At 45.6% G+C, this 15,975-nt stretch overlaps 2 protein-coding genes across 4 annotated transcripts in view; one reads left to right on the top strand and one right to left on the bottom strand.

Moving 5' to 3' along the window:
- The first annotated feature begins 7,198 nt into the window (after positions 1-7,198).
- LOC148683531 (uncharacterized) lies at positions 7,199-15,168 on the top strand. The gene is made up of 3 exons (XM_088658186.1): positions 7,199-7,394; positions 7,733-8,295; positions 15,013-15,168. Exons 1-3 carry the CDS (start codon positions 7,199-7,201, stop codon positions 15,166-15,168), a joined length of 915 nt encoding a protein of 304 aa, XP_088514312.1.
- SORL1 (sortilin related receptor 1) overlaps positions 12,965-15,975 on the bottom strand; it is a 112,720-nt gene continuing 109,709 nt past the window's right edge. For 2 of the 3 annotated variants that reach the window (XM_088657809.1, XM_035139112.3), the window contains exon 48: positions 13,611-15,915. In XM_088657809.1, coding sequence (XP_088513935.1) covers positions 15,848-15,915 — 68 coding nt within the window. In that variant the 3' untranslated portion in view covers positions 13,611-15,847. Of the gene's footprint in view, positions 13,098-13,610; positions 15,916-15,975 lie in introns of those variants that run through there. The other variant, XM_088657808.1, reaches the window with a different exon arrangement.

Below are 15,975 nucleotides of genomic sequence, written 5' to 3'. Positions count from 1 at the left end.
GCTCTTGCCAACTGTTGTTTTATTGTGACCAGTCATAAATTTCCAGCCTGGAAAACTTTTAGTTGGAGGGTGCTTTTAAAAAAAATACTAGTTTAAAGAAATGAAATAAAATACTACATAAAAAAATTGCAGCTTTGACTTGGTTCGATAGGGAAACAGCATTTTATAATTTGTAAGCTGCTTGGAAGGGTCATCGCTTATGGAAGGGCATCTGCTTTGCTTGCAGAAAGTCCTGAGTTCAAGTCCCAGCACCTCAAGGTAGGGAATGGGAAAGACCCTTGTCTGAAACCCCAGAGAGAGGCTGCCGGTCAGTGTCAACAGCACTGAGCTAGATAGACCAGCGGCTTGACTCAGCATGGCAGCTTCTTGAATTCCTTTGTATTCCTGTATAACAATGAAATGTGTACTTCACCCTGGCAAGAAAGGTCCGTCACCAACCCTCTTTACAGAATGATATACATACATAGCTGCCAAGTTATCCCTTTTTTAAAGGGATTTTCCCTTATGCTGAATAGGCTTCCTCATGAGAAAAGGGAAAACTTGGCAGCTATGTATACATAGGAAAACTCTATAGGGAAGAATGCTGTTTGCTACAGCATCTGCTCTGCCTACGGGAGGTTTCGGGTTCAGGATCCCTGCCCGAAATCCTGGAGAGCCCCTGCCAGTCAGTGCAGAAAATGCTGAGCAAGATACAGAAATGGCAGGTTCCTAGAAACTTAAATTCCTATTTCAAGGAAGTTGCTGGAACCACTAGGAGCCTCATAAGCAGCATTGCTCAGGAATTGTAAGAGTGAGAAAATCAGTGGAGTTTTGAAATCAGCGATGAAAATCAGCCAGTTTTGAAATCAGCGATTAAAATCAGCCCAGTTTTGAAAAGGTCAGCCTGCCACCTTGATTCAAAATGGGACCCAGTTTTATCAGACAAAAAGCCTTCTCCTCAAACTCAGGGAGCATCATGTCAAATCTAGTGGTGATATCTGAAGGGGTGTCCAAATGCATAGTGAGCAAGCAAGGGCATTTCCAAGATACATAGTTAGGGTTGCCATATTTCAAAAAGTAAAAATGCCCCCACAAAAGTGATTGTTTGATTGACTTGCCTAAGATACAGGACAAAGCACCGCCTTTCAGACCCCGGACTTCAATTGTGGACGTATGGCAGCCCTATAGCTGACAATGAAAAGGAGACATTCACATATCATAGCACTGTTAAAACACATGGTGTTAGAGAGAGAGAGAGAGAGAGAGAGAGAGAGAGAGAGAGAGAGAGAGAGAGAGAGAGAGAGAGAGAGAGAGAGAGAGAGAGACTATACAAAATCTGGTCCCCGCCTCAAGGAGCTTGTACTGTAGTCTGATTTTTGATAGTGGAGCTGTTTGACAAAGGAAGAGAAAGGTTGGGGGGGGGGAGAGAGGAGGAATGGAAAAGTAAGAAGAGATGAATGTAACCTAGTTTGCCAGTGGTAGGCTTCATTTCATTTGGGAACAAGTAAAGTGGGTGAGCCAAAGGCTTTGTGTGTGCCAAGGATTCACTGCCCCAATCCGTCCAACACACGGGAGAGTTTTGACTTTAGTTTAGAAAACGTTAAGCCAAGCCCTGGGCAACTGGCAAAGAGCTGAGGGGAATCACATCAGGTTTGGGGTTTTTTTTGGTCATTCAGTAGACGTTAAGTCTTTTTCTCCCTTGCTCTTTAGCACCACCTGCTGAAATTGGCTCCCAAACCGTCAGCTGGTTACCCAAACAATGAACTCAGCTGGTCTCTGTTCATTCGGTCTGAGGTTCATTTGGCAGGTGAGCTGCAGCATTATTTTCTAAGGTCAATTTATATAATACTGGCGGTGGTTTTGCTTTGCCTATTTGCATTTCTTCGAGACCCGAGATTGCCCTATGCTAGCCAAGGGCATATATTCATAGATCTCTGCTTGCTCGTATGTGTGTGTGTGTGATTTTTCCACTTAACATACAGGCTTTGCACAGAGTGATTTTCAATGTGCCTCACACCTGACAGGTTAAGAGCCATCCAACATTAGCCAAGATCTCTCTATCTTTTTAAAATCCTAAATCCTACTTGCAGCAAGTGGCTGCTTTCCGTTTGCTTTGACTCAAAGTTGGAAGGTAATCTAATGATCAAACTTTTGCTATGCTTTTAAGGTTTGTTATATATCCAACATGCCGACTGTCAAAAGAACACAGCACACACATACACATAGACTGTGCCAAACTGGCAGGCATCCTTTCTCCTTCTCATTTTCTGGCCCCCCCTCCCGGTCACCTCCATTTCAGCTTCTGATTACTCCTTTGTGCACATCAAGTTGCCCCTCTTGCAGTCCTCATTTTCCCCAGCTCAGATTCAGCTTCTGCATGAACAAAGACATATTTGGGGAGGGGGGTGTTTCTGCAGTTGTTCTATTGCCTGCTTTTGCAATCTGCAGGGAGGAATGAAAGGTAAGCCAGGACCGATGCAAAGGCTCTCACATCCATGCACTTCCTTACGCAGTGCTGCAAAAAGGCCATGGTGCACGCCTGAAGACAAATCTGGTGCCCCAAAACAAGCAGGGTCAGATTTAGGGGCAGGTGATTCGGACAACTGCTGTGCCGAGGGAGAGGGGGAGCAGTCTTGGGGTCCTGTCATGGGACGATCTGCTCAGCTATCCGTTCAACTACTACTGCATCCAATAGCACAATAAGCTTGTCTTGCAAAACCAGGAACAGTGGCTTGCATAGCTGACATTGCACCAACTTTCAACTTCTTCTTTTATTTGAAGTAAAGTTGGCATCATCAGTGCCATGACTCAACAAGTGCAATGGGGGAGAGGGGCACCATTTGAACTAGGGCTGACCCTGGGCACAAAGCTATTGCCTACGTTAAAAGTTGGTGTGTGTGTGTGTGTGTGTGTGTGTGTGTGTGTGTGCATGTGTGTGTGTGTGTGTGTGTCAGTCACAGAAAGAGGGAATAGCAACAGTGTGATTATACCCAGTACTTTTATTTTCAGGGGGTGTTCAATGGTTTAAAAGTGTGACACTTACTGCAGCAACTTCATGGTGAGTACCGGCAACTATTTTTCCAGGGGAAAAAGCACTGATTATACCCTTATCATTAAGAGCTAGGACCCACTGCATTGTACTTTTGTGCAACAACTCCAAATAATGATGCATGTCCTCTGCATGTTTACTCCAGACTCAGAGTTATCCAGTCGCAGATGACTCTGGGGTTGCGGCACTCATCTCGCTTTACAGGCCGAGGGAGCCGGCGTTTGTCCATAGACAGTTTTTCCGAGTCATGTGGCCAGCATGACTAAGCCGCTTCTGGCACAATGGAACACCGAAACCAGAGCAGTGCACGGAAATGCCGTTTACCTTCCCGCCAGAGCGGTACCTATTTATCTACTTGCACTTTTGGGTGTGCTTTCGAACTGCTAGGTAGGCAGGAGCTGGGACCAAGCAACGGGAGCTCACCCCGTCGTGGGGATTCGAACTGCCGACCTTCTGATCAGCAAGCGCAAGAGGCTCAGTGATTTAGACCACAGCGCCACCTGCGTCCACTAATTAGCGCAACTAATGAGATGCTTCATTAGGGTCTCCTTAAAGACCACGTCCTATCCCACCATGGCTCTAAAACTGGTTTCCATGATTACTGACTTTCACAAGGATTAAAAGAGAAACATTCCTCTTTCCCCAGGCGTTTGGTTCTGGCACTGTTCCTGGCACCCATCACTGGATGGAAGAATATTTTTTAACTGTAACTGTCTTTAGGATGTTCCTCACTGTAACTGCTTTTGGAGTTTTTATTTTTAAAAAATAAATAACTGCTTTAATGTGTTTTTAAATTGTGCATCTGTTTGCCACCCTGGGCTCCTCGGGGAGGTCGGGCAGGATATAGACACAATCAACAAAGAAACTAACAACAGGTTATATCAAACCTTTTTAGGAGATGCATGGTGCCCACCTGTTTAATGTGTCCTGCTACCCCTCCTCTTCTTGCATTCCACATGCTTCAGCCTTTGTGTGAACAAATCTAAGATTTCAGAGTGTTAGAGGGTTGTTATTGAAGGATAATATGGTGTATCTCAACAAGCCCTCTCTTGACAACTGTGGCACCCAGAGTATGGTTACCAGATTTTTTTTCAATGAATCTCGGGACACTTTTTTAAAAAAGTACATGCTTTATAATCCCTAATTATATCTATACATCAGCTGTTTTGCTGTCTTGAGAAGTCCGGAGGAGGAGAGAAACCTGGAGGGTGGAGTTGGAAGCAGAGTTTGAGAATACGACTGTGGGATCATCACAGAATCACAGATTTGGAAAAGACCTCTGAGGGGCATCTAGGCCAACCCCCTGCAATGGAGGTACCTCAACTCAAGCAGCCTCAACTTAAAGGCTTCCCTGCTCCAATTTGACTTCTGCAGTTCCCGGCTGTCGGGGACATACTCTCATTCACGCTCTCTCTCACGCTCAGCTGCCCGGCTTCGCGCCAGCTCTGCCATCGCTCCAGTTGGCCAAGGGGATCGAAGTCATCTCACCCCTCTGCGCCTTGCCTAGCAGAGAAATCGCACACCTAGCGCCTCTCCTGGGCAACTGCGTGTCGCCCCCCTGTGACTCCCAAGCCTTCCCCGATCTCCTGTCCCCTTCCCCCTTCGTTTTGAGAGTTTCATAGGGTGTGAAAGAGGAGCTTTGCACCTTGCCCAGCAGAGAAACCGTGCACCTTGAGCCCCTCCTGGGCAATGGCCATCCACCCGTAATCTCTCAAAATGAAGGGGGCAGGGGGCAGGAGATCAGGGGAGGCTCGGGAGTCATGGGTGGACGGCACCGTTGCCCAGGAGGGGCACAAAACGTGTGGTTTCTCTGTCGGGCAAGGTGCAAAACCCTTTTTTCGTACTCTTCGATCCACCCACCCACCTCTGCCTTTGTCTGCACAAAAACTATCTTCCCACCCATCCAGCTGCATATCACTCCAGGAGAGCAGGGTGTCACGTTTCCCGGGGACATTTAATGAAATCCAGGGACATTCCGGGGACGGACTTTTTCCGGGGACAGATTCGCAAATCCAGGGACTGTCCCCAGGAAACGGGGACGTCTGGTAACCCTAACCCAGAGGGCTTCAAAGACAGGATCGGTGCAATGTAGGGTGCTTCATTGTGCATATCTGCACTACAAGGATTTTCAAAAACAGAGATTGTGGGACTTCTGCAATACTGTTGGGGGGAAATGACGGTCTGCGTACTGGAAGTAGTGGGGGCTCTTTTAAGGCTCCTTTTAAAATCTGGCCCCAAGTGAAGCATTAACGAAGCACAGCAACACACTTTAGAGCAAGCCTGGCTGGCTGAATTAGTTATGTCTGGTTTCCTCCTGTTGTGCCTTCCGAATTATGCTAGCTGTGAACACGCATCCACCAAGTTTGCTCCTTCCTCATTATCTCGATCCACAGGGAATACCTCACTGTTCTCCCTTCCAAACTGCGTGGGTGTCTGTGAAGTATTTGCATACCGTAAATTGCATTACAAACACTCAACAACAAGGATGTCGTCTTGAGCTGACTGCTGGAAGGAGAAAGCAATGAAAACCCCCATTAGGAAAGGGGTGGGGCGAGAGGACTTTGATTAACATTCTGGTTGTGCCATGTGCTTCACAAGCCCATGCACTCTCACAGTAGCATAGAAGTGCTGTTATGATGGCATGTCAGGAGGCCTGTGGCACAATGCTCCAAGAGGTATGGATGAACATGTCAATTTCAGTTTCTCATTTTTCCAATCTTAAGTTCAAGCTCATCACACTTCCACATCAATTTGCAATTTTTTATTTTTAAGTCAGGAAAATCTGCCAGCAGCTTGGTGCAAATGTCTCCTAACATACACATCTTTACATGCAATTTCTCCCCAATTGCACAATTCTGCAAAGCAATTTCCCCTAGTATCATTTTGCAAAGCAATTTTGCCCTAATTTGGTGTTGTTTTCACTCATGTGTGCATTTTTATTCACTTTGCCGCAGTATATGCATTTTTCTATACACGTTACTTTTTGGGGGGGGGGGACAGCACTTGGGGAAATTAGGAGAAGTGGAAAATTTGTAAGGTAGCCATTTCAATTCAGGAATGGTTCGGAAACTGAAAATTAGGTAGGTGTGCCTTCCGAGATGAATTTATCCCGCATCGCTGTGCTCCAACCACATTTGCCAAATGCACTACCGGAATATAGCTCAGCTTAAACCAAGACAATCCGAATCCATTTGGATCCCATCATGTGTCATGCATTTTTCAATCTTAGGAGCTTCGACGTGGATGCAGGCTGCGGCAAGAACTTCTTTGGCCCCCAAATATAGGACACAACAGAACTTAAACCTCATCTTTTGGTCCAAGAATAAGTCGACTCAACTCTTGCAGAGCAAACAACTCAAAATGGCATATTTCTAAGGGCAACAGGGGCTTGGAACCCTTCTGCAACATTCAGCGGGATTTCATTAATTTCCAGTATACAAAACTCTCTTCCCCTACCAAGTTGCAAAATTTGGCTGTCATGATGCTCTTTTATTTATTTTTCTACATGGCCTGCTATTTATTTGGAAAGTACAACCTCTGTACCAGTCCTATGTTTTGTAACTCTGTTTTTGTTTGTTTGTAGTTTTATTTTATGTTCATGAAGAACAATAACAAAACAAAAAGTACATCCCAATGAAATATAAGAGTTGTTGTTGTTGTTGATATAATAATAATAATAATAATAATAATTTATTTATACCCCACCTTTTTCTCTGACATGGACTCAAGGCAGCTCACAGCTAAAACAAAACAGCTAAAAACATAGGGTTGGGACCAACTATCAAAAAACAATTAAACATTAATTACCTGAGGTTCAGCACTCCCTTCCATGCCCATCTCCTCTTCTGCAAGTATTCTAAAGGTGCTTTGCAAGACCCAAGGGGCTGCTGGGCAAGTGCTGCCAAAAACTGTAGTGTAACATGCAGTTTAGCCCAAAGCCCAGCCAGGGGAACTATTTAGGGAAGCTTTTAATATCTGATTAATTATTGTATTTTAATATTTTGTTGGAAGCTGTCCAGAGTGGCTGGGGAAACCCAGCCAGATGGGCAAGGTAATAATAATAATAATAATAATAATAATAATAATAATAATAATAATAATAATAAATGACCGCTGAAAGAGGCAGTCATTAAACTGCTTCTTAAAAAAATATCTTTAGACCCGGCCAATATGGCCAACTATCGCCCAGTCTCAAATCTACCATTCCTGGGTAAGGTGATTGAGCGGGTGGTTGCTGAACAACTCCAGGCACTCCTGGAAGAAGTGGACCATTTGGATCCCTTCCAGTCAGAATTCAGGCCTCACCATGGGACTGAAACTGCCTTGGTCGCGCTGGTCGATGATCTCCGGCGAGCTAGGGACAAAGGTGAGAGCTGTTTCCTAGTTCTGCTGGATCTCTCAGCGGCTTTTGACACCATCGACCATAACATCCTTCTGGACCGTCTAGAGGGCTTGGGAGCTGGGGGCACTGTAATACTGTGGTTCCGCTCCTTTCTCCTGGGCCTTGTTCAGAAAGTGGTGGTGGGGTGGGGGATGAGTGCTCAGACCCCTGAGCTCTCACTTGTGGGGTGCCTCAGGGTTCTGTCCTCTCCCCCGTGCTTTTTAACATCTATATGCAGCCGCTGGGAGAGATCATCAGGGGGTTTGGGCTGGGTGTTCATCAGTATGCAGATGATACCCAGCTCTACCTCTCTTTCAAATCAGAACCAGTGAAGGCAGTGAAGATCCTGTGTGAGTGCTTGGAGGCGGTTGGAGGATGGATGGCGGTTAACAGATTGAGCTTGAATCTTGACAAGACAGAAGTAATGTTTGTGGTGGACAGGAGATGGGCAGGTATGGAGGATTCTCTGGTCATGAATGGGGTAACTGTGCCCCTGAAGGACCAGGTGCGCAGCCAGGGAGTCATTCTGGACTCACAGCTGTCCATGGAGGCACAGGTCAATTCTGTGTCAAGGGCAGCTGTCTATCAGCTCCATCTGGTACGCAGGCTGAGTCCCTACCTGCCTGCAGACTGTCTCGCCAGAGTGGTGCATGCTCTAGTTATCTCTCACTTGGACTACTGTAATGCGCTCTACGTGGGGCTACCTTTGAAGGTGACCCGGAAACTACAACTAATCCAGAATGCAGCAGCTAGACTGGTGACTGGGAGTGGCTGCCGGGACCACATAACACCGGTCCTGAGAGATCTACACTGGCTCCCAGTACGTTTCCGAGCACAATTCAAAGTGTTGGTGTTGACCTTTAAAGCCCTCAACGGCCTTGGTCCTGTATACCTGAAGGAGTGTCTCCACCCCCATCGTTCTGCCCGGACACTGAGGTCCAGCGCCGAGGGTCTTCTGGCGGTTCCCCCGTTGCGAGAAGTGAGGTTACAGGGAACCAGACAGAGGGCCTTCTCGGTAGCAGCACCCACCCTGTGGAATGCCCTTCCATCAGATGTCAAGGAAATAAGCAGCTATCCTAATTTTAAAAGACACCTGAAGGCAGCCCTGTTTAGGGAAGCTTTTAATATTTAATGCTGTATTGTTTTAATATTCAATCGGGAGCCGCCCAGAGTGGCTGGGGAGACTCAGCCAGATGGGCAAGGTATAAATAATAAATTATTATTGTTATTGTTGTTGTTGTTGTTGTTGTTGTTGTTGTTGTTGTTATTATTATTATTATTATTATTATTATTATTATTATTATCGAGGCATCCAAGCCAAATAAAACATTAGTGAATGCATATGAGGTGTTCGATTCCTCTTCTCCATTGTGTGCCTGCAGGTCGTCCAATTTGTCCCCCAGTTTCTCTCTCCTGAGATGGACTCTATAAACAGGTCTCGATTCCATGCAAAACCCAAGCAGTGGCTCCCTTAGGTTTAAGACTAAACTCAGGACACGGGTCAGATCGGCAATACTTCTTTATTTTGCAAACAACTTTATTTCTTGACTCAAGTTTACGTTTTTATTACTCAAGTGGGAAAGATGGCAGACATTGAAAGACAAAGGAAATTCACTCCAAAGTGTGCAAAAAAAAAAAGTATTAATAATTCCTTGTGGAAACTACCAATGGAAAAGGAACACCAAAGCGGAGGGTGAATCACAGATAATCAAGTACCAAGACAGCTCAGAAGATTGCCACGAGGAACCCAGTCGCGAGTGAGCTCCGTGAAATCCTATGAAACCTAAAATGATTATTGGTGCTGGGTGAAAACAAGGACATCAGCCCTTTAAGACAAAATGCTGGAAATGGTTTATGACGCTATCTGTGCTAGCCTCTCTCCTAACAATTGCCAAATTCTCTCACACACACCCCTTTCCCTCTTTTGTAACACAAAAAACTGTCGTCATCCAATGAAGCTAAAGATAGGGAGGCTTAGGGAAGAACTTCACGTGGTGCATAGTGAAATTTGCTACAAGATGCAATGACAGCCTCCAACTCAGCCAGGGAAACCTATGGGACAGATTTCTTTTTGTGGGAGGAGGAATTGAAAGGCCTGATGTACCAGTATAGCTCCAATAGTACAGCATTGGGAAACTATACATTAAATGCACTTATTAAACTTCCCTTTTTCTCTTCAGTGTCCCTTCTGTGTGGGACGTTGCTTCCTCTGTCACATTAAGAATTATTATTATTTTAACTGGCTTTTCCCTTCCTGCACTTTCCTATTCTTGGATTAAATATTGCATCCTTTGCAACTTTCCTTCCTCCAGCCTCCCATAGCTTGTGCAAACGTTTCCCCCTTGTCCCCAAACTCCTCTTTCCTAGAAATGGGTATTGTTTTACTCAGTGAAGACACACAGTGACATGAACGAACAGGTCCAAGGATTCCAATGGGTCTATTCTGCAGCAAAACGTAGTTGAATGCCACGGACAGAGTTCTAAATTGATCTCCTAAACTTCAGGAAGGGGCTATGGGTCAGTGGTAGAGCTCTTTATGCTGAAGAATCATAAGGAAATAAGGAGAGCCCTGTTGGATCTAGTTCTGTTCCCAAAATGGCCAACCAAACTTGAATTCAATCCAATGGCATCTCTGGAGGGACTCCATTCTAAAAACCCTGAAGAGGCCTTCCCAGTCAGTGTAGAAAATACTACGCTAGCTATTAGGCACATTTTCAAGTTCTCAAGAAGCCATGAAATTGTTTTAAGGCTTGAAATCTGCTGGGAGGTCAAATTTAAGCAGCGGATTGTGGCTGTAGTGGTTAGAGTGTTGGGCTAAGGACTTGGGAGACCAGGCTTCATATCCCCACTTGGCCATGAAGCTCATTGGCTAGTCACTGCCTGTCAGCCTAACCTACCTCACAAGGTTGTTGAGGGGATTAAATAAGAAGTGGGGAGAACCATGTAGGGCCACCTTGTGCTCCTTGGAGAAAAAGGTGGGGTATAAACACAATTCTTTATTATTATTATTATTATTATTATTATTATTATTATTATTATTATTAAACAGTGCCACAAAATTATATACAGAGATTCCAAATGTGTGGTGCTCGCAATTTCTTTAAACAAAAAACAATCACATCTTTCACAGCTATACTTAACGAGCTGCTGTTCCATGCTATGCAAAAATACATTTAAAAAAAACATGTCTTTTTAAGATAAGATAAATGACCCACAAGGGTCATTTAATCCAACCCCCTGCAATACAGGAATCTTTAGCCCTCCGTGGGGCTCGAACCAACAGCCCTGAGATTAAGAATCTCACTCTCTACCAGCTAAGCTATCCCAGAGCTATGTCTCGAAGCCTCGCTATTATGTGAGGCTCCTGCACTTCAAAGGAGATGCATGTGTGTCAACATCCGGTTTGTACCACTACAAACTTATTTTACAGCTGAGCCTATGTGGTATCCTGACAATAGGACAAAAGACCACTACAGTTCTTGGCATCCCTTGCTCGTGTCCGGTTTGAAACGAGACCCTATTTACAATGCATCATCTCTGCAACGCATCTCCAATATATGTGACTGGGTTCAGGGTTCCTCGGTAGTAAAGTCAGTCTGGAAACTCCAACCCCGTGAAGACCACTCATCTAGTGTAAGAATCACAGAACTGTTCGAAGGGACCCAAAGGCTCATCCAAGTCCAACCTCCCGCAACGTAATCATTATAGATAACCTACGAGGGGTCAATTTCAAACATAGCACACAAACGATTCACAAGATCAGGATACCTTTGGCTTCCTTCATGCTGTTGCTGAGTTTACTTGAAAAGGGAAGGACATCTGTATGTATAACGTTGGCAAACTCTCCACGCTTACTGAAATGTAACTAGTTAGGTGTTTCTTCGTAGAAGGAGAAAACGTCAAAACAGCAAAAATCAGAGGGGGAAAGCCCACCATTGTCAGCGAAATGATAATAAGTTAGAGAGAAGGCAAGGTGGGAATTGTGGGGAGAGTTTTAAGATTGCTTATCCAAGTCATGCTTGGCCAGTTTGATATTCACTCCAGCCCTAGGAAGACTAAGTTATATGCAGCAAAGAGATATATTTGGTAAAGATGTTTGCATCTGAGAAACGTGAAGTTTTGCAATTTCTCAACTAGGTTTGCATATGCAGAATTTGGGGAGGTGTGACCCATGTCCGCACAACAGAGATGTGGACTGTTGCAATCCCCCATCCTAGGCTGCTGAAAGGAGATTTGGCGGAACAGGTGGTTAAAAAAACCCCATTGCTCCTGATGCTAGTTTTTAGAACCACAGTTCAATACTTAGTGGGTGGTGAGAGCCTCTGTCTAATGGTAGAGCCGGCCCGTACTTCTGCTTCCCGCCATAGCACATAATCCATGCAATGTGGATGCTTGCATATGTGACAGCCCAAATTGCACTATTTATTCCCCATGATAGGGGGGAAAGAGAAGAACGAGGAGGAATAGTACAACACAGGATGTTGCATGTGTGGGCACCCCACCCACCCCCCCCACCCCCGCCCCATGGAGCACTTGTACCACACATTAAATTTACGGTAGATCAGTAGTGGGTAACTGTTTTCAGCCTGGAAGAAGTGGGCAGAGCAATGAATGCTGAGTCTACCTCGAGATTTTAGGCTACCTTCCTGCATCCTTCCATGCACACCCGTCTCTATCCTCCATCCAAGCAAGGAGGTGGCATGAACAGAACTAAGGACACATTCAAGCCAGGCAAAAACACTCAAGGAGGGTGTAGAGCAGGGCCCGTAGGGGTGTGGCTGGCTAGGAGGCCTGCAGAGAATCTTGACGGCCAGATAGAGAGGTCCAGAGGGCAACAATTGGCCCCTGGCTTAGACGTAAGGTAGAAGGAACAGGCCTGCTCCTCCAGTACACAGGATGCTTTGGAAATGTCCAAACTGCACCAAAGGTCAAACAGGGCCATGTAACACCAGCAAGGAGAGGAAACTTTTGAGCAGGCACACATCTGGGCTTGCACCCTGTCGGCCACAGGGAAGCTGTATTTTAGCAGCCTTTGTGCGGGACACCTAATTTTTAAGCAATCCCTTCTTCCTACTGTTTTGTGTTTTCTTTTGTTTTTCATGATGGAATCCACATTGTAACTCACACAAATACAAGACAAGGAGAACCAGATATTTGGCTTGGGAGCCCAAGTTGCATAGCTATGCTAAGTCTGCAACTCCTACGGCAGCCCCCAATGCCCTTGTCCCATTAGTTCAAGGATTTACAGTTGGACATGGGGATTCCGACCCCCACACGTGCAATGTGCCCTCCTCAAATCTGCCCCAGAGGTTTGGAAGGGGAAACCCAGATTGGGCGGGCACATAGGGAAGTTTCATTGCGCAAACATAAACCCTTGAACTAATGGAATGGGTCGCTTATCGTTGCATTGGATGCAACCCCCACTTATTGGCAATGATCCAAGCAGGTGGCAAGTGGCCCCCAAATTCCCATACCCATTGAATGCGAAAAAACAAACAAACATGGGAGGGTTCAACCCTGATCCAGAAGTTCTCAAGTGCATATGGAGGCACAGTGTCTACATGGAGCAGGTAGTTCTTCTTGCAGAAAGTGGTCTATCATGGACATTGCCCCTTTCATTAGAGTGAATGGGGATTCCTCATCCTCATCATGCAAGAGCTCCTCCCTCTCAGGGCTTCATCATCTTCACTTGCATTAAAAACACACAAACAGAAAAGTTAACCAGTGTATGAACCTTTGTGCGCCTGGATAGGTACAGTGGTACCTCGCAAGACGAATACCCTGCAAGACAAATTTTTCGCAAGACGAATGCGTCTTGCGATCTGATGGTGACTCGCAAGACGAATTCGTTTTGCGAAAAACTCATCTTGCGAATCGCGGTTTCCCATAGGAATGCATTGAAATTTAATTAATGCGTTCCTATGGGCAAAAAAAGAAATTTCAATGCATTCCTATGGGAAACCGCGATTTGCAAGACGAATTTTTCGCAAAACGAACTGACTCGTGGAACGAATTAAATTCGTCTTGCGAGGCACCACTGTATCTTTTTTTGCTTCCATGAATGTGTACTAAGTGCTCTGCAGAAACTATTTTAGCCCTCAGTTTTACAAATCAACAAGTCTCACACTCTACCCCCTCCCCCCTCCCCACTTTTTCGTTTCGTTTTCTCCTAAAGCATGGGAAAGTATTCAAAGATAAAAATGTTTTTCTTTTCTTTTACTATGGCAATAATACCTGATTCAATTACAAGACACATAAGGGGTTGGAGGGAAGAAACGACTATTTTGCAAAAGATTAAAGTGGCACATCTCCTCACACAATAAGTGTGCAACATGACTGAGAATTCTGGAACTCTGACCAAAAGCAGATTTCCTAATAAATTAATAAAACAGAACACAAAAAAATCTCATATAAAACAAGATCCAAATATTTTTAAGCCAATGTTAAAACCTTCAGGAATGATTATCTCTCTTCATAGATATATATATAGATATATATTTATATTTTCCTGAATTTATTAAAATAAAATTTTCTCTTAGGAAAAAAGAAAGAAGCTAGTTTGGACTCTGATCCTGAGTAAAGTGGTTCTGCTAGTTGCCAGCCTTGTGGAATTGGGTAAGGATTTCATGCAAGACCTCTGGAAATGAAGAGAGGTTTGTAGCAGCAGCATTTGGGGGGCAGGGGTGTGCCCTAAGATAGCGAATGGGCAAGACACCGTTGTTGCCCCACCTTACCCACTTCGGTTGCATAACCACCATATAACGAAGGTCAGAAAGGAACCTCTCAGCAGTCCTTCCTTGCCCCCATATCTTTCATCCAAACTAGAAACAGGGCTCTGAAAACAGCCCTGTTCGTCCCCCTTCCCTGGTAATGTGCAGTAATGGAAACACATGATGTGATTGCATAACATTGCAGGGTTCCCCAGTTTTGCTCTGGGTGGCCAAGTGTTGGAAATGGTCAGAAACTGTGTCAAGGAGCTGGTGGGCTTTCAGAAACTATCCGGTGGGGTGGTAGCAGTTCTGTAAAGGGGCCCCTGACCATTAGGTCCAGTCGTGTCCGACTCTGGGGTTGTGCCGCTCATCTCGCTCTATAGCCCGAGGGAGCCGGTGTTTGTCCGCAGACAGCTTCCGGGTCACGTGGCCAGCATGACAAAGCTGCTTCTGGCGAACCAGAGCAGCGCACGGAAACACCGTTTACCTTCCCACTGGAGCGGTCCCTATTTATCTACTTGCACTTTGATGTGCTTTCGAACTGCTAGGTGGGCAGGAGCTGGGACTGAGCAACGGGAGCTCACCCCGTTGCAGGGATTCGAACCGCCGACCTTCCGATCAGCAAGCCCTAGACTCTGTGGTTTAACCCACAGCACCACCTGGGTCCCAGTTCTGTGGTCCCCCCCCCAAAAAAAAGATCCGAGACAGCAAATCAGAACAGAACAGAAGCAGGAGATTAGCCCAAGAAATGTCTCCTCACAAGAGCCTGCTGGATCAGGCCTGTGACACATCTAAACCAGCACCCTGTCCTCATAGTGGCCAACCAGATGACTACAGGAGACCAGCAACCAGGACCTGAGCACGAGAGCACTCTCCCTTCCTGTGGCTTCTAGCAACTGGCCTTCAGAAGCATCCCTGCCTCTGGCGACCAAGTTGTTCAGGCTGGGGAACAAGCTCTGAAGCCGACGCACGGCCCGCGCAATGTGCGTGATGACCAAAGGCTAACTCCAGCTGCTACTGCATCCCAGGTGGCGCCAGTGAACCACTGAGTTGTGTATGGGAAAGAGGGGCAGGGAAAGAGGGAAGTGGCATGCTACAGCCTGAGAGCTGGGACTCCCCACTTTGTGACCTGCCCCTTTCCCAGCGCAGTGGGGGCCAGTGATATGGGGAAAGGGATGGTAGACGTCACACGCCTTTCCAATATTACACATTACGAGGGGGAGTGTGCTTCCATGTCGGTGGCAGCCAAACTTGTGCCATTCTTCACAACCAACTCTATGGTATCATGTCAAAGCTGGAAGGAGCATCAAGCGGTTTCTCTCTGACCAAGCACCACTTCTCAGAGGATCAGAGTCAAAGTCAACAAGGACCGGGGTGGGGAGGGTGGGGGGTTGAGAGAATTATCTCACAGACTTAAAAGCATGCCCAGCAAGCACAGCCTTGTAAGACTAAATTAAAGGTTGGAAATGGGAGGGTAACAAAGAAACAGAAATTGTTACGAAATCAACCTGGTTTGAAAGTTCACAGCTGTGTACTACAAAGTGTAATAATTATTTCTTCTTTTTTTCCGGCCATACAAAAATAACATATTGCAACTCAAAAGTGCAGATATATATATATATATATACTGTATATTGTTTTAAAATAAACAGTTGACTGTGTTTTTTCTCCTTTTTTTATCAAATAAAATATTTACACCATTTTGGTTTCCAGAGTCAGAAACGCTCTTCATGCTATCACCATGGGGACATCGTCTGAAAAGCCTGTGATCATCGGCGCTTCGTCGTCCTCGTCTCCTGGGAATGAAACACATCCGTTTCAGAAAGAAATCAGAGAACTGGGAGATTACACCAAAG

The sequence above is a fragment of the Zootoca vivipara genome, chromosome 14, assembly GCF_965207765.1.
Source record: "Zootoca vivipara chromosome 14, rZooViv2.hap1.1, whole genome shotgun sequence".
In the NCBI taxonomy this organism is placed as follows: Eukaryota; Metazoa; Chordata; class Lepidosauria; order Squamata; family Lacertidae; genus Zootoca; species Zootoca vivipara.
Note: the sequence above shows the minus strand (reverse complement) of the source record. Positions and strands in the feature narration are given on the sequence as shown.